This window comes from Chamaea fasciata, unplaced genomic scaffold (genome assembly GCF_029207755.1).
Source record: "Chamaea fasciata isolate MVZ Bird 193981 ecotype frontalis unplaced genomic scaffold, bChaFas1.0.hap1 SCAF_7, whole genome shotgun sequence".
Classification (NCBI taxonomy): domain Eukaryota; kingdom Metazoa; phylum Chordata; class Aves; order Passeriformes; family Sylviidae; genus Chamaea; species Chamaea fasciata.
Genome location: NW_027094092.1, coordinates 35,875,274 through 35,893,069, shown reverse-complemented (window position 1 = coordinate 35,893,069; position 17,796 = coordinate 35,875,274). Strand labels below are relative to the sequence as shown.

The 17,796-nt window shown below is 35.6% G+C and overlaps 1 protein-coding gene across 8 annotated transcripts in view; it reads left to right on the top strand.

The window, feature by feature from the left end:
- HECTD1 (HECT domain E3 ubiquitin protein ligase 1) overlaps positions 1–17,796 on the top strand; it is a 60,237-nt gene that overhangs the window by 16,255 nt on the left and 26,186 nt on the right. For 4 of the 8 annotated variants that reach the window (XM_066188384.1, XM_066188389.1, XM_066188388.1 and 1 more), the window contains exons 3-22: positions 153–387; positions 1,298–1,525; positions 4,054–4,335; positions 4,617–4,905; positions 5,226–5,302; positions 5,389–5,487; positions 5,814–5,928; positions 6,474–6,648; positions 7,972–8,110; positions 8,294–8,464; positions 9,532–9,754; positions 12,247–12,522; positions 12,626–12,702; positions 14,092–14,226; positions 14,447–14,593; positions 14,964–15,058; positions 15,452–15,557; positions 16,482–16,616; positions 16,702–16,841; positions 17,328–17,651. In XM_066188384.1, coding sequence (XP_066044481.1) covers positions 153–387; positions 1,298–1,525; positions 4,054–4,335; positions 4,617–4,905; positions 5,226–5,302; positions 5,389–5,487; positions 5,814–5,928; positions 6,474–6,648; positions 7,972–8,110; positions 8,294–8,464; positions 9,532–9,754; positions 12,247–12,522; positions 12,626–12,702; positions 14,092–14,226; positions 14,447–14,593; positions 14,964–15,058; positions 15,452–15,557; positions 16,482–16,616; positions 16,702–16,841; positions 17,328–17,651 — 3,468 coding nt within the window. The remainder of the gene's footprint in view (positions 1–152; positions 388–1,297; positions 1,526–4,053; positions 4,336–4,616; positions 4,906–5,225; positions 5,303–5,388; positions 5,488–5,813; positions 5,929–6,473; positions 6,649–7,971; positions 8,111–8,293; positions 8,465–9,531; positions 9,755–12,246; positions 12,523–12,625; positions 12,703–14,091; positions 14,227–14,446; positions 14,594–14,963; positions 15,059–15,451; positions 15,558–16,481; positions 16,617–16,701; positions 16,842–17,327; positions 17,652–17,796) is intronic. The other 4 variants (XM_066188383.1, XM_066188386.1, XM_066188382.1 and 1 more) reach the window with 3 other exon arrangements.

The window sequence follows — 17,796 nt, the reverse complement described above, 5'->3', positions numbered from 1 at the left end:
CTTCGAATTTTCATGTTCTAAATGAATGTTCTGAACCAACTAGTTGAGCAAATGATGTGTGTGTGGAAAGTGTTAATGTGGAAGTGTATGAAATTGCTTAATGTAGAGAAGTGTGCCCAACATAGTAATGTGTTGTGGTTTTTTCCCTGCAGATGCCCTCCTCGAACTTTTTTGCCAGCACTGTGCAAAATTTTTCTGGATGAAAGTGCTCCAGACAACGTGCTAGAAGTAACAGCTCGTGCCATAACGTATTACCTGGATGTGTCGGCCGAATGCACCCGGAGGATTGTGGGAGTGGACGGAGCTATCAAAGCACTTTGCAATCGTTTAGTAGTTGTTGAGCTCAACAACAGAACGAGCAGAGACTTGGCTGAGCAGTGTGTGAAGGTAAGTATGCTTAAGAACCTCTTGTTTTTAAGAAGGAGTTGGATAATTTGCTATTTCTGAAGAGCACCCTCATATTCCAGTCCTATTATTTTTATTCAAATGTAATGCAAAAACAAAGACTATGACAAAAGTCTACATGCCAACACTGCTGCTTATCCTTATTGTCAGTCTGGTGCTCTTCACAGCTTGATTTTCTTTCAAAAAAAGTACAGAAAAGGAAACAAAAAATATTAGAAGAAATTTCCTGTTTATCTTGTATGACTAGAATACTAATAGAATGCCAAGGGCTATTTTTATGCTACCAAAGAAATGAAGAGTTGCTCCAGGTATAGATGAATTACCTGGTATGAAAAAATAGTCTGCTGCCTCTTCAATAGAACTAGATATAGCTCCCCTGCACCCTTGTGAAGTTTTTAGAGAAATTTAGAAGACCCTTACAGTCTATCATTTAAAGCATAACTCATGGCCATGTGGGAGCATATAGTTGGAGTTCTTGATTACCATGGCAGCAGAATTTATGCATGTATTTCCTATTTACTATTTCCAGTCAACTCACAAGTGCATCACTGGGGTAATAGTGCTCTTACAAGTTTGAAAACACTCAATTGTGTGTTTCTCTCAGGATGAGAGATTATTATCTCTCTTCATGAACATCTGTTGTGACCATGCCTTTGGGGGGTTGTTCTTGTATTGGCTGCCATGTTTTTGAAAAAAGCTGTAACTACTAACTGGTAGAGTACTGGAGGCTTTGGCCCCTTCTGGGTGTTTGGGAAGAGAGGGGTTTTTCTTTTTTTCCTGTTGTTTCATTTTCTTAACCAGTTCTGTAGATGGATATAAGTGTCTGACTATGGATGTAAATAACTGACTTTTTGTGTATACTTCATTCAAATTAAATTTCTTTTTGGCATAGGTGTTAGAATTAATCTGTACCCGTGAGTCAGGAGCTGTGTTTGAAGCTGGAGGGTTGAACTGTGTTCTGACATTCATTCGTGACAGTGGACACCTTGTTCATAAAGATACTTTGCATTCAGCTATGGCTGTAGTGTCCAGACTCTGTGGCAAAATGGAGCCTCAGGATTCTTCATTAGAGATCTGTGTGGAATCACTGTCTAGTCTATTAAAGCATGAAGACCATCAGGTAATGTAATAGTTGGCTCAATGTGCTGTGAATTTAACTTTCAGTATGTTTAATAAAGGAATGACTAGGTAACTTTATACAGCCTTCCTAACAGCATGTTTACATAGAAGTTGTTATATTTGGGTATTACAATAGTTTCCTTTATAGTTGTAATGATAAGAGAATACAAACACTGCTTAGTGTTTGGCTCCAATTGCTGGTGTTTGAATATAGGCATATTTAACCTCTGAAAACTGTATTGAAAAATATCCTGCAACTTCTTTCAGTACATTTTGAGGCAGTTTCTCAAGTAATTATTGTTCTATGACTGTACCTCAATCACTCTAAAATTGAGCATAACTAAGAGGCAAAAATGATTTGGTTTGTGTTTTTTTTTTTTTTTTTCCAAACTAAGAGAAACAATAAAAATATCCATAGTTTAAATCTATCTATAATTTAAATCTGAAGTATTACACTGGAAGCCAGCTTAAATGATACTAGTAGAAATGCTGCTCCACTTCTTTATTGCAGTTTTACTAACTTGAGATGAAGTAGTCCTTCTAAAAGCTAGAAAATGAATCCCAGAGGAATTATCTTTCTACTAGTAGAATCCTTTTGTGTATGTCATACTAATGCTCTGGAATAGCCATTTCGCCAAATTCTTGCTCTAGCCTAACCAGGCTTCTTGTCCATACTCAGAACTGAGTTCCCATTTCACTCTGACCTCTGTCCTCATTCCTTTCTCAATATGCACAGATCCTGCCTCCAGTCTGGTTAATTAAGCACAGCATATTTGGGAAATGAAATCTTTCTGTCTGTGAGATAATTTTTTAAAAATATATTTTTAGATCTTAAAAATTTTCAGGGCCCTGTCATACACCACCCATTTCATAACAAGCTATCATGTTGTTTAGCCATTCAATAATTTTGTTAGTACACTAATCATCTGAGGCAAGGTAATCTTGAAATTCAGACCATTAAGTCTGTAGTATTTAACTGTTTCCAAATTTATAAGGCTTTAGAGGAAAGGAGTTGCTGGGGCTGTTGGAGATGAGAATGAGAGTTGATGTTAACTTAATTGTTCAGCAGTTAAGCTTAAAGATAAGCATGCTTAAGATGGGACCCAGATAATAGAAAATAAATCTGTACTGATATCTTTGAAAAATATGTCACGCATTGAACAAGCCTCAGGATTACAGTGGATGTTGGATGTGTGTTATGGATTTGTCCGGTAATGTCCCTTTTCAAGTTTGTTGCTCCCTATCTTGTCCCACTGTTGGGTTTGGTCACTTTTTGTGTGGGCTGCCAGTTAGTAACAGCACTTGATGAATGAGTTCAGACCAGATTGATGTGGCCCCAAGAACAGTTTATCTATAATTTTTGGTTTTTAACCTTTGTGTTACACTTGCAATTTGGGAGAAGAAATGTAAATACTTTCCAAGTACTCTTTTGCCTTTTGCTTTGTAAACTGATGCCACTAATGCAGTGTGTTAATAAACAAGTGAACCTTCTTGTGTATTTCTGCCAGCTGTTAAGGTAAAGATCTATGGAGTATTTGCAAAGTATATAAAGATGGGCAGAATTGTTTATCTGTGTTGTCAAAGAACTGGAGCAAGATGCCAGAGGACAGAAACAGTGACCATTACACATTAAAGAAAAACATCCGGTGCAAAAGAGTACTGATAATGCAGAATGTTTGGCATACACAGAACACACCAGAAGTCTGCAAACTTAATGGAGATTTAAGATTTTTGTCTTCATCAAGTCTGGCTAATACTCTAATCTTGTTCTGTGTGTTGATGAGTAACTGTCTTGAAGTCCTTGGTCTGTGATGGCAGACAGTTGTTTTGAAAATGGACTGCTGAGTTGACATTTTAGGGAATAAGAACTGTAGTGATTCAGAGTTTGGTTAGAGAATAGGTATTGGGGGGGATTGCTACTGCACATCTTTAAAGGCAAATATGCCTGGAGCAAGTTATCTCGATAGGCTGATGCAAAACCTCCTGATCTAAAAGAATGAGACACTTCTACTGTAGAAGAGATGTTAAAGGGAAAACCTTCCTTTATTTTCAGTATTGACATGAAGAGATGTTGGATCCTTTCCTGGGCAGTTGGCCAGCAGTATTTTTTGCTGGATTGTTAAGAGGATCATCAGTAAGCCTGGTTTCCACAGTGTCACTGGGGTTTTTTGTGTGCAGTTGGTTGGTTGGATTTTTTTCCTCCCTTTAGTGTCAAGCCTAAATTTGGAAGTTTGTATTTTATTGTCACAAAAATTCTTGTGTGTCCCTGTGTCAGGTGCTCAGCGGATAATCTAAGTTATACAAGAGTAAAATTTGCTTTTCCCAGTTTGTTCTATGTTTAGGCTTGGTCCAGTTGAAAACTTTGTGCTTAAGAGAAATACATAGACCTTTAAATATAGCTCGAACGATCAAGCTTCATGGCAAAATCAAGTTCTTGTATGTGTCCTGTATTCTTGTGGATATCCCCTTAGCGTCTTCTCATCTTAAGTAAAAGATATTTCATCAGGTTTTTTTGCATGTCTTTCTTAGGTTTCAGATGGAGCTTTGAGGTGCTTTGCTTCATTAGCTGACAGATTCACACGGCGTGGAGTTGATCCAGCCCCATTAGCTAAACATGGATTAACTGAGGAGTTGTTGTCTCGCATGGCAGCTGCTGGTGGGACAGTCTCAGGACCATCTTCAGCTTGCAAACCTGGACGGAGTAGCACTGGAGCACCATCTACAGCTGCAGACTCTAAATTAAGTAATCAGGTGTCAACTATTGTAAGCCTGTTGTCAACCCTGTGTAGAGGCTCTCCAGTAGTAACACATGTAAGAAATCCTTTTATGCTACAGCTTTTTGTTTTCAGGGAGCTTTTCCCTTTGTATAGTTTCAATATATGCAAAATTTATGTTGCTATTTTATAGATAGGTATACATATATGTATTTAAAGATCTTATATTTTTATGGAGAGATATGTATACACATATGCGCACACACATGTACATATAAGTTATTTTTAAAGAGGGGGAGAAAAGGAAACATTTCATATGGAAATGAAACCCAATTCTGATAGTATTTTCTAAAGCCCTGTATATTTTTTATTGTTCAGACTTTTAATTATTTCCAGGATCTTCTAAGATCTGAACTTCCAGATTCTATAGAAAGTGCGTTGCAGGGTGACGAGAGATGTGTGCTGGATACCATGCGGTTAGTAGATCTTCTTTTGGTACTACTGTTTGAAGGCAGAAAAGCCCTGCCAAAATCCAGTGCTGGATCTACAGGCAGGATCCCAGGATTGCGAAGACTGGACAGTTCTGGGGAACGTTCTCATCGGCAACTGATAGATTGCATCCGCAGTAAAGATACTGATGCACTAATAGATGCAATTGACACAGGAGGTAAGCAAAAATACTCTGAAAAAGAAAATGAGATGCTTGCTTTACCTTTGATTTTTATAACTGAAGTGTCATGAAATGCTGAGGTAGTTCATTGAAAATTATTATATACAAGTTCTCTTACTTTGTTAAATACGTAACAGGTCTTGTTAGTAATCATACCTATGCCACCTTTTTTATTGCAATTAAGAGCATAAATGCTTTTTCAGAATTATTGAGGATGCTTACTTTTGTTAAGACCTGCTTTTTATTTCAAGAATACTGTTGAACTTTAGTTTATAGTTGTGGGAACTTTAACTATTTTTTAAAATTTTATCTTTCAGCTTTTGAAGTGAATTTTATGGATGATGTAGGACAAACTCTTTTAAACTGGGCCTCAGCTTTTGGAACTCAGGAAATGGTAAATTACATTTATAGACTCTAAGAAATTGCATTATTCATGTAAAGGAAGATAAAAAAACGATTTTCCTTTTTCTTGTCTAACAGGTAGAATTCCTCTGTGAAAGGGGTGCTGATGTTAACAGAGGTCAGAGGTCATCCTCGTTACATTACGCAGCATGTTTTGGAAGACCTCAGGTAGCAAAGGTATGATTTAAACTGACCCTTAAGAAGCATTACCTGCTGACTTTCCATCTTGTTCTGTTCAAAATGTCTTTAATGCCGTATGCTGGACACATGCCCTGTCAAATAATTACATATTCTTTAAAGTATTTATCAAAACATAGATTTTTCGTTATAGGGCAATAGGGCACTACTGAATAAAAGTAGTTTATATTAGCTCTACAGATATAAAAAGCACAGAATACTTACAAGCATGAGAATACTGGAGGAGTGGTATATGAAGAGCACATTTGCTATTTTGGAAGAAGAAATCCTAATTTTTTTTAATACATAAAAATATTTGTTCTCAGACTCTCTTACGACATGGTGCAAATCCTGATTTGAGAGATGAAGATGGGAAAACTCCTCTGGACAAAGCTCGGGAAAGGGGGCACAGTGAAGTAGTAGCTATTCTTCAGTCTCCAGGTGAGTGCAGTATTTAAGTCCATAACACTTGCTATAATAGAAATGCTGTTAGAAATAGAAATATGTTAAGTTATGCAGTTATTAGAATTTTACTCAGTTAAGGTTATTAAAAAAATAAATTGGGATTACCTTCCTTAACCCATAAATTATGCATAAAAACCTTAGTATTTTAAGATGTTGTTAAGTGGGGGGAATTACCAAAGAAATAAATGAGTAAGCATGAGCAGTGCCAGTTGTTCTGCTCTTCAGCTGTGGGATCTGGCTAGACTGGGATTTTGTTGTGGATTCAGTGTGTGTCAGCCTTGGTGGCTGCTCTGGGAACTGCATTTTCCCTGTTCCTAAGAATTCTGATGTCACAGGTGATACTTGCTGTTAAATACTTTTATTCAAGAAGTCGTGCACGTGTAAATTTTACACTTTTAGGAATGCATGTTCATGTTGAGGTACTTGGATGTTAGTAAAGAAAACTTGGATGCTTTGAAGGGGTTTTTGTTTGGTTTGTTGACTTTTGCAATTGAATGCATTGGGGGAAAAAAATTTTCCAGGGGATTGGATGTGTCCTGTCAACAAAGGGGATGAGAAGAAAAAGAAAGATGCAAACAAGGATGAGGAAGAATGTAATGAACCCAAAGGAGATCCAGAAATGGCACCCATATACTTGAAAAGACTATTGCCTGTGTTTGCACAAACATTTCAACAAACTATGTTGCCTTCAATAAGGTAATAATATCATGAGAGACAATTTCTTAATACTTGCTTAAAAAAGCCAAAGTAAATCTCAAAGTTTAAGTAATGCTAGTGACAATATATGTTTGAATAGAAATGCTTGTTTGGAAAGTGTTGCAAGAGTCGTTTTTGCTTAGCATTTTAAGCAGCATTTTTTCCTTTCTAGTGAAGTGATGTGTTGGAAAAAACCTGCTTAGTCATGGGAGAGCAGAGCATACTCTTGACTGTAGCAGCATGATGAAAGAATGTTCATATAGTATGTCGTGTACACTGTGCATCAGGATTTGGTTACAGCTGTTTGTAGCCACTGTCATGAAAGTTGTAATTTAGTAGAGGAAAACTAATAAAATGATATCAAGATGCATTCACTGAAAAATCAGCAAGACTAGAAAAAACTATTTTAGAAGGTTTTAGAAGGCTTACTTAACAGGCATGTTAACTGGAGAAGATGCTCCTTGTAATTCTATTGACTTGGGAAAATGTAGTCTAATTTATTGCTTAAAAGGGAATACTGTGCATGGCATAATGGTTGTGATGAGTTGCATCTGATCATAACCTCTTAGCCTTTTGTACTACAAATATGACATTTATTCCAGTCTCTTATTTATGTTCCCAGTGTTTACAGGTACTTTGGGTGAAAATGCAAGATCAGAAAGGCCTCTAGTGGAGACAGACTCCACATGAGCTGATGACAGAAAGCTTAAACTAGGTCATTTTAAGTAAAATAAGTAAGAATCTACGTTAATAGTCTACTTGAAAGTTATCTTTATGAATCAGAAAAATTATGTTTTTGGAAGTCAGTCAAAAAAATCCATCTATTACCCTACAGGATTGATTTGCTTTTAGATTAATTATGGTTCTTAGTGTGGAAAGCTGCATGATCTAATAGTATGTTTAGAGTTAAAAGTTATAGGGATCTCAAAACATGGAAAATATATTACTAAAATGAAAGGCTGAATACCTCTGAGGGTGACAAAGTGTTCAGAAGTGAATTGCCAGCACTAAAATTGGATAAAGACAGGACATAGAATAGGTTTACCTAGGAAAGGGTTGAGGAGAAAAGTATACATTAGACTGATAGTGCTGTAGAATAAAAAAAATACCGGAGGTGCATTATTCTTAAAGATAATCTAGGACTTAGTATCAATAACTAATTTTGGTGCCAATAACAAGAACTAAAACAGGTTAAATTTCTTGTGTTTTGGAAACATCCATTAATAGAGTACAAAAGAAGTCTTATCTTGAACTTTTTTGTTGCTTTGATTATTTCTTGCTTTATCACTGTAAGAACCTTTTTTTTTCTGCAATCTTTTAAAGGAAAGCAAGTCTTGCGCTCATTAGAAAAATGATACATTTTTGTTCTGAGGCGCTACTGAAAGAGGTTTGTGACTCTGATGCTGGCCACAACCTGCCCACAATACTGGTTGAGATAACAGCTACAGTGCTTGATCAAGAGGTAGGAAGAATGAAAATGTTATCTTTTATGAAACCAGTACTAAAAAGGGAGTTATTGACTCCATGTATTTGTTAATAACTAACCCTAAAACTTTTAGCGTCCTTCTGTGACCACATGTGCAGTCCAGCTTGTAAAGTAACAAGATCTCCTTTGTTATTTTCTTTTCATCCCAATGTATTACAGGATGATGATGATGGCCATTTGTTAGCCTTGCAAATCATAAGGGATTTAGTGGATAAAGGTGGTGATCTTTTTCTAGACCAACTGGCTAGACTTGGTGTAATTAGTAAAGTGTCAACTTTGGCGGGGCCATCATCTGATGATGAAAATGAAGAGGAATCTAAACCTGAGAAGGTAAGCGTATGGAATTGATTTATTTGCTTTATTTGTTACTGTAAAACTGACACTTCTAGCAAAATGTTCATTGTTAGAAAAATAGCCAGGGCAAGGAAGTTAGGATATTGAATTAATGCTTATTTTATCCCACTTGTTTTAATCATTTTCTGTTAGCATGGTATTATCTGCTGAGTTTTCCTATTCATACTTCCTTGTGGTCAAGTTGTTGGGCGCTTGATTTTGTCTAGTGTTTGGAAAATGACTGGTAAACAAAATGAATCCTTCCTAAAGTATTTGTGTCAGAAGTGTATCTCTTTCGATATTCATGCATTAAATAATTCCAGATGTTTTAGATGGTGTTATCAAATATACTAAATATATAAAAAAAGAAAATAATTTTCTGTTAATGAAAGCCATAAGTGCATACTGAAGTTATTTATCAATTTCCAAGTCTTCTTGCCAGTCAGGTGAGCTGAATGGATAACAGACATATTCTGTTACCAATTCAATTAAATTTATATCTCAATCTTAAGTGTGTAGTTAAATCTTATTACTGTGGGGTTTGGGTTGTCTGAGGTTTCTTGAGAGGGGCGTTGATTTTGTTTTTTAGTGGTTAGACATTAAAAGCCATATGGACGTGGTCCTCAATAACCAGTCATACATGGCCCTGCCTGAGCAGGGGTTTGGACTAGATGGCTTCTGGAGGTTTCTACCAACCTCAACAATTTTGTGATTCTTCTGTCACAATTCAAGTTCTGAACAGAGGAGGATGTTGCAGGCAGTAGGCTGTTGTTGTTGTTGACTAGATAAAGCTGTATGTGAAAGGAAACTTCTAAGAAGTATCTTATTGTGTTAAAGAATACTTTTAAGGATATGTTTTACAGGCAGAAGTATAGTTCCTACACTTTCGGTTTGAATAAATCTTCTCTCCTTAAGACAGAGATTCTCCTTTTAAAAATGTCTATGGTTTTTGTGTGTTGGGGTTTGTTTTTTTTTTTTTGTTTGGTTGGGATTTTTTTTTCCTTTTTTTTAATGGATTGGAAATTTTTTGGTTCTTGTTATTGCTTAATACAATGTTATTACAGGAGGATGAACCACAAGAGGATGCTAAAGAACTGCAGCAGGGTAAACCGTACCACTGGAGAGACTGGTCAATCATTAGGGGAAGGGACTGCCTGTATATCTGGAGCGATGCTGCAGCCCTGGAGCTTTCTAATGGTAGTAATGGATGGTTCAGATTTATCTTGGATGGAAAGCTGGCCACAATGTATTCCAGTGGGAGCCCTGAAGGAGGATCCGATAGCTCAGGTAGAACTTTTTGCATTTCAAGTCCAGATTAAGTTTTGAGACCGTTACATTTGTTTATATAATTTGATTTGAGCTATTTTGTTTTGCAGGAATTGGCTTACTAAATAGTAAAGGATGTAAACAGGTGGAAGGTGGTCAGTTAATTGTGATGCATTTTATCAGATAGCATGTGGCCATAACTTGACTTTCTTGGTGAATTGTGTTAAGTAAACATCTTGCCAGTAAAAGCATATTAACTTTTTGTTTTGATTCTTCTCCATGTGTACTTAATTTTTTCACCCCAGTCATTAAAAGCACTTTGTAGTGGCCATCCCAGGAAAAGCAGGTTGAAATGGTGATTTGTTGTTTGCTTCTAGCTAGCAGAATGAATTTGCATGTGTTTGAAGACAAAGTAATGGAAAGTTTCTCACTGAGATTGGGAAACAAATTACAATGTCTTAATTATTTGTTGGAGAGAGGATAAGGGAACAGACCTTATGCACTGGCAGTGCACAGGTGGTTCTGATTTTCTGTACAGAATACACAACTTGTTAGGGATAGAGAAGCAACCCTCCTTTTATTGTTTCATCTTTTTTTGCAGCAGTTCATGCATTTATGAACCTGCAGACATAAAATGCTTTGCAATATTACTATGTTTTCAATGAGCCATTGAATAAAATAACAGAACATATTATGATTCAGGATGGAAATGAAGTGCTAATGGCTTCATGCATCAATTTGGGGGCAAGAAGACAAAATACAATATAGTGTTTCTGATTGTAATGCAGCTGGAAACCACTTTTAGACTTATTGACTTTTTGGTCAAAAATATGTCTTTGCATTCCTTTTAATAAGGTTAATGCTTTAAAAAGTAAACAAGTCTTGTGTTGAGACTTGTTTATCATACAGTTTGTCATACATACAATTTTAAGAAGATTCATGAAGATAATTTTTTAAATTCTCATAGCCTGTGGATGCCAATTTTTTTTTGGTTTTGCTTCTGAATGGTTTAGGCAAGGGGATGAGACTGATTTCTGTATAAGATGAGTGGAATGGCAACTGCTCAGAAGAATTTAAAGTGAACTTAGAAGAAGTCAGATTGAGCATTAAAGATGTTTCTTCAGATCAGTCTTTTGAAAAAGATGGAATAAATTTAACAAGATACCTAGTCTGAATATCATGATGGAAAGGAGCTAAATGTAGGATTAAATAAGGCTTCTTGCAATATGTAGTCAAATAGGCACCTACTAAGATTGCTGATGTTGCAGTGTTATTTGACTGACCTTTAACCGTGAGCTCTAAGCATGTGCAGCAGCCTTTTTTCACTTAAAAAATAATATTTGTTGACTAAAATTACTACAGTATAGTATAGACTCAGAGTAGTATCTTTAAGTCCTGAACTGTACTATGTGTTCTGCTATCCTAAATCATTACTGATTAATCTCATGGTATACTTTTTAGTAACTTCACAACTGGCAAGAATATAGAAGATTGAGTAGTGAAATCTGTTAGTGTGTATTGCATGATGGAAGTTGGGGTGGGTGATCAAGTGTATATACTGTGAACATTTTGGAAGGTCTGTACTCACCCCTCTCCACATTAACTCTATACCTGTTTTGTTTAAATTTTTAGAAAAAAAATTCAATGCAAAAATTGAAATTTAATGGTAATTCTGAAGCTTTAAGTAAGGCTCAAAATTCTGTCCAAGGGAACCTGACATAATTCTCAATTATGTAGAAATACAGTACTTTCAGTGCAACATGCTATATAATAAATTTATTAAAATTTAATTATGGAAATATGTAAACAATTAAATTTTCATCTTGCGTATCAAATCTCAATTATTTTTATAAATCTTCTCCGTGTATGCTATGAAATTTAAGCAACGAAGAATGTTTTGCCTTGAGTGCATATTTATTTTTTGCATTATTTTGTATTTTGAAAAAAGAGCAGATTTAAAAAGCCTAGTGCTTGTTGTTGCAGCAAAAGGCAAACACCAGTAATCTTTAATGAGGTGTTTCCATTTTTAATTTAAATGGAACTTTTTAAAAGTTATGTACTCAGCCTTTTGATGATTAAAATACAAATATATGATTTAATAAAAAACTGGTATTTTTTGGAGTAGTTTTTAAAAATTTCTTATTTCTGAAAACTCAGAGATTTGAGAGTAGTTCATGCTGGCCATTCTGAGACCCATTTTTCAAAGACTAAAAATTTATTCTGAATTTCTTTGATCTTCCTATTATCATTATAACGATGAATTAAAACATTCGGATTGCATCTCTCACAGGGAGTTGCATTGTTGCATTGCAGCTTTGATGGGATCGTACAATAAATCACTGTTGAAGTACAGAAATGTACCACCCCAAAATTTAGCACACTTTAAGACCCTTAATTTCAAACCTAATTTTGCATTGAATGTACTCAGTTGTTTTGCTCTTGAAAAAAAATAAAAGCTACATAATGATGGAAGCAGTTGTTGGAAAAAACCAAATTTGTTTCTTTTTAAATAGAAAGTAGGAGTGAGTTCCTTGAGAAGCTGCAGAGGGCTCGAAGCCAAGTAAAACCATCTACCACAAGCCAGCCAATTTTATCAACACCAGGGCCAACTAAACTTACTGTAGGAAACTGGTCACTGACCTGTTTAAAAGAAGGAGAAATTGCTATTCACAATTCTGATGGTCAGCAAGCTACAATACTGAAGGAAGACCTGCCAGGCTTTGTGTTTGAATCCAACAGAGGAACAAAGCATTCGTTTACAGCTGAAACTTCCTTGGGTAAGTATGTAGGTATGTGTTATGTGCAGGTAGGAACAAGTGTCTATGAGATAGTTTTATTTGTTGCTTTTCATAGCTATGAGAAAATGCGACTTTTCTAAAACACATGTTGCAGGGTCAGAATTTGTGACTGGCTGGACAGGCAAAAGAGGAAGAAAACTCAAGTCTAAACTGGAGAAGACAAAGCAAAAGGTTGGTGAGCATCTGTATATTTTATATTTAGAATTTAATTGAGTTTGTTTTATATTATAATATTCCTAGGGAGGTGTAGTTTCCTCTTAGAGGAAACTACAGATTTCAACTAGATTTCAACTAGATACAGTTTTATGTAAGGCTTGAAGGGGAAGTCATCAATCAGAACAAAGCACTTCTTTGGGTGATTTCATCCAACAGTCTGTAAATTCTGTGCTCTGTTAGAGGAAAACGATTTTTTAAAAAAAACCTTGCATTTGTATAGTTTTGTGGGTTTTTTTTTTGTCTTTGTGCTACAAAAGAAAATGTTAAAATTGATCCTACAGCTGTGTCAGAGGCGTGTAATACTTCTGTTCATCTAGATACTGATTTCAGACTGGATATAGTGGCAGGGTGCTGGGAGTGAACAGTCAGCATTGCTAAGAGTTGTGGTAGTGAAGCAAAATGAGTAAACACCCTCATTTTAGGTATCTTTAAAATTCTTTCTCCTCAAAGTGAAGGAGAAAGAAGAGGAACTAAGAAATCACGTATAAAGCTCTTCACAAAAACCCACCAAATTTTGTGGGTACATTTTGTGATCCACTTAGGCCAAGGACTCAGGCAAATCTTCAGTCTTGAACTGTCTTGCAGTTTCTAACAGTGCAGCCAATATATTCTGTGCCTTGGATCTGCAGCATTTAAGGACACATATCTTAGGAAATGTGACACTAAATTGAAAATTGAAATACTGTGGGTGAACAATAATAGGTGGGATGATAAAAGAAAGGCAGTGGTCTCTTATACCCAAGATTGCACTGTGTAGATCTGAAGCTTGTGTAATGTATTATTGTAGCATAAAGAAAGACAATGAAAAGGAAAGATTTTTGGGGAAATTTCTTACAAAAGAAAGATGTTGTTTAATAAGAACTTACTTAATCTGCATATTTTGTGAACTATACTTTGCGGAAAGAATAATTCTTACTGTAAGAGGTTGTATAGGGACTTCGTGTGAATTGGTTTAAGGAATGTTGATAGAGCATTCAGAAACCATATTAAACCTGCTTAATTTTACATTTAAAAAGATTACCTGATCCGTTATACCGTTCTAAAAGAAAGATTGAGAGATTGAGAATCATACCTTTTCCTACTACCCTTTATGCTGTAACTTAATACATGATGGTAAATTTATGTCAATAAGATTTTGTGTATTTCCATTTATTTCTCCTGTACCTTTTTTTTCCTTTCATAATCTTTGCTATTTCATGATGCACATGGATTTTTATTCTTCTCTATTTGTCTGCCTGTTGTGGACTTATTTTTAAAAAATGACCAAGGTTGCAGTGTCTGGGAGTATAGTAACAGTCTCATTACAGGAAGATCTGATTTCTGATTGTCAAAATCCATTTGTAGGTACGCACTATGGCAAGAGATTTATATGATGATCATTTTAAAGCAGTTGAAAGTATGCCTCGAGGAGTGGTTGTAACACTGAGGAACATTGCAACACAGTTAGAGTCTGCATGGGAACTTCATGCAAACAGGCAGGTAAGTGTATCTCCTTTATTTTTAATGTGTGACATCAGTGGAAATCAGATCATACTCAGACTAGTCTGTCATGATGTGAAGAAGAGTCATAGCATGTCTAAATGTGGGGAGTTTTAGTGCATGTATTACCTAGTTAGGTACTTCCCTAGGACGTTATTTTTCAACTGAAGCAAGTGGACAGATTACTTTGTTTCATGATAATGATCTTTTTGTCTTTCAGTGCATTGAGGGAGAAAATACTTGGAGAGATTTAATGAAGACTGCTCTGGAAAACTTAATTGTACTCTTGAAGGATGAGAATACTATTTCTCCATATGAAATGTGCAGTAGTGGCTTAGTTCAATCACTGCTGACAGTTTTAAACAATGTGAGTTTATAGACATAAGTGTTTTAAGAAAAGCTTCCTAAAAAATGAAATTCAGGCATGTGCTGTAATTTAAAAAATCTGTTATAAATCTGTCTTTTTCCTGTCTTGGTGAAAATTGGGCAGACCTGCTCCAGTTACTGGTCTACCAGCATTGAAGCTTATTGAAGATAAACTATCACAATAGATGACTTTAGTTTGAATGAGCCTTTAAAAATCTATAAATCAATTATGTTCAGGTCTAGTGTCTGATGATTAGCTTTTCACATACAGTCTTCAAATTGGGATTTCAGTGAGACTACATAGATGTTTTTGCCTGTATAAAAAATTACATAAATTATATTAAATGTAACTTGTTTTTTTTTCTTCTTAGAATGTTGATTTGGATGTGAAACAAGACTGTAGTCAACTGGTAGAGAGGATAAACGTTTTCAAAACAGCATTCAGTGAAAATGAGGATGATGAAAGGTAAAAATAATGCCAAAACAAGAACATCCCCTTTGAAATTGTGAAGCAGTATGGTATATTTAAAATAATTTAAAGTCAAAGTACCTGTTCTTTCCATTTCAGTGGAATAGAAAATTGATCTTAAAAGACAGCATCTAATACTGAAGTAGCAATTGAAAATTCTTATCTCTAAGAGTCAACCTATAGAACATCTATTGACAAAATAAAGGTGACTTGTTTATCACTCTGCAGATTAGTATCTTTCTTACTGTGCTGTAACCATGTGATGAGAACAGATACCATCAGTAGAAATAGCATGCTGAGATAGTTTCCTCAGCTGGATCCTGTTTTCTGAGATACTGTAGAATTTTTTGCTTTGTTTTGTGGTAACATAATAGCTGTTCTCTTTCACAGTCGTCCGGCAGTTGCATTAATTCGGAAATTGATAGCAGTGTTAGAATCTATAGAACGTCTACCTCTCCACTTGTATGATACACCAGGATCTACATATAATCTTCAGGTAAATGCACAGTGATAACAGCATATCACACTGAGTGGTGCACAGCTGAAGGTTACATGCTGCACACCTTGTCTGCAAGAATCACATTCTTGCAGATGTGGATCGAGTTAGGTAAAGAACAGCCAAATTTTGGCATATATTTCTTCTAACACTTAAATGCACGGCTGCTCCTCTACTGTCACTTCAACACTGTGAGGTAAAAGTAAATTTTGATTGAAGAGATAATGTGTTTGTTCTTTCTTTTGTCTTCAGATATTGTCTTTATATAGGAACATGCCCTCTAGTTAAAGGGCATGTTACTACGATTTCTGGACAATTAATGGTAAAACAGGAGATAGGCTTTATAGGGTCCTGTCCTGTCTACGGCTCTAGGTTCAGTTGGTAATGCAAGATGCCTCCAGGCTCTGCAGCCTTGTACAGGAAACTTGGCAGTTTGGCTAAAATACTACTTGTTTTTTCCTAGTTTGTGTGGAGTCTTAATTTTTTTCTATTTGAAAGCACAGTTCAGGATTTTGCAACATTGGCAAGGAAGTATAAATCTGTTTTCTTGTTATATGTCTTGGAAATAGTTGCAAAACCACTGTTGCTGTTCAATATTTTTGAAAAAAATTTTCAGTTTCTATATTATTGTATTTGCTAGCCAACAAATAAAAGCTATGAAAACATAGGAAAAGTGAGAAAATATTAGCTGAGTGTGTAACTGACTTGCACATTGTCATAATAAAGAATTGTTTGGATAATTAAAAAAAGGTAGTACTAGGAAATACTTTTTAAAACATTTCATTAGAAGAATATAGTGCATAAGTTAGAGCAACAAAGGTACTTGATAAGCCACTAAAACGGTTGTAGTGAAATACACTGTTTTTATTAAACTTCCAAAACCTAAACAGGAAAGCCTATATTAATGTTTAGCTGTTCTTTCAGATACTGACAAGGCGCTTGAGGTTTCGTTTGGAACGTGCCTCAGGGGAGACATCTTTAATAGATCGAACTGGTAGGATGCTCAAGATGGAGCCATTGGCAACTGTCGAATCTCTAGAGCAGTATCTCCTGAAAATGGTGAGCTGCATACCACACTCAGAGTTCACAGGGAATAGTTATATTCTGCTTCTTTAATATTTGATTTCTTTTCTTTCATATGTAGGTAGCAAAGCAGTGGTACGACTTTGATAGGGCTTCATTTGTTTTTGTACGAAAGCTACGAGAAGGCCAGACATTTGTGTTCAGGCATCAACATGATTTTGATGAAAATGGAATTATTTACTGGATTGGAACAAATGCAAAGTGAGTTTTTCAGAGCTAGATAATTTAAAGTCAGACACAATAAGCTATAATCCATGAGGCAGGATGGGGACAAAGAATTCATAATGAAATGAAGTCTGTTATTTTCTTAGAAGTGGGAGGTATCTTTTAATCAATAGAATTACATTTCTTTTGGATCTGCTTAAATAATAGAAAAATATGAAACACTTGTCTTGAGAATTTATATGCTTTCCCTAAGAAGATGAAGTAGTGGGGAAGTTTGGATCTTTGGGGAAGTTTGTGTTTTTGCTTGCCGTGATTCTGTTTGATTTTGTTGGTTTGGGTATTTTTTCTTTGCTACAGTGTTTTAAAAAACACAAAAAACCAAAGTGATGTTTGGAACGTCTCTAAAGTTATCTAATTAGCTAAAATTGTATTGATAATTTCGGTGTGTGATGAACTCAGCTGTTCAATGCAATTTACAGTAAATGTCAAATGTTGCTGAAACCAGTTTCTTTTTAAATACAGAACTGCTTATGAGTGGGTAAATCCAGCAGCTTATGGATTAGTAGTGGTTACATCCTCAGAAGGAAGAAATCTGCCTTATGGTCGTTTGGAAGACATCCTGAGCCGTGACAGTTCAGCTCTCAATTGTCACACTAATGACGATAAGAATGCTTGGTTTGCCATAGATCTTGGCCTTTGGGTTATTCCATCAGCCTACACATTACGCCATGCTCGAGGTTATGGGCGGTCTGCTCTCAGAAATTGGGTTTTCCAGGTATCTAAGGATGGACAGAACTGGACTACTTTGTATACTCATGTTGATGACTGTAGTCTCAATGAACCAGGGTATGTCAGTGTATTTTATCACTTTTCATAAAATTGAGCATGGTTAAAAATATACTTGACTGTAGACTAATTTAAGGTGTACTGTGGTTGTAATAATGGATCTATCTAAAGGAGCGGTAAGTGATACAAATTATTGAGGATGGGC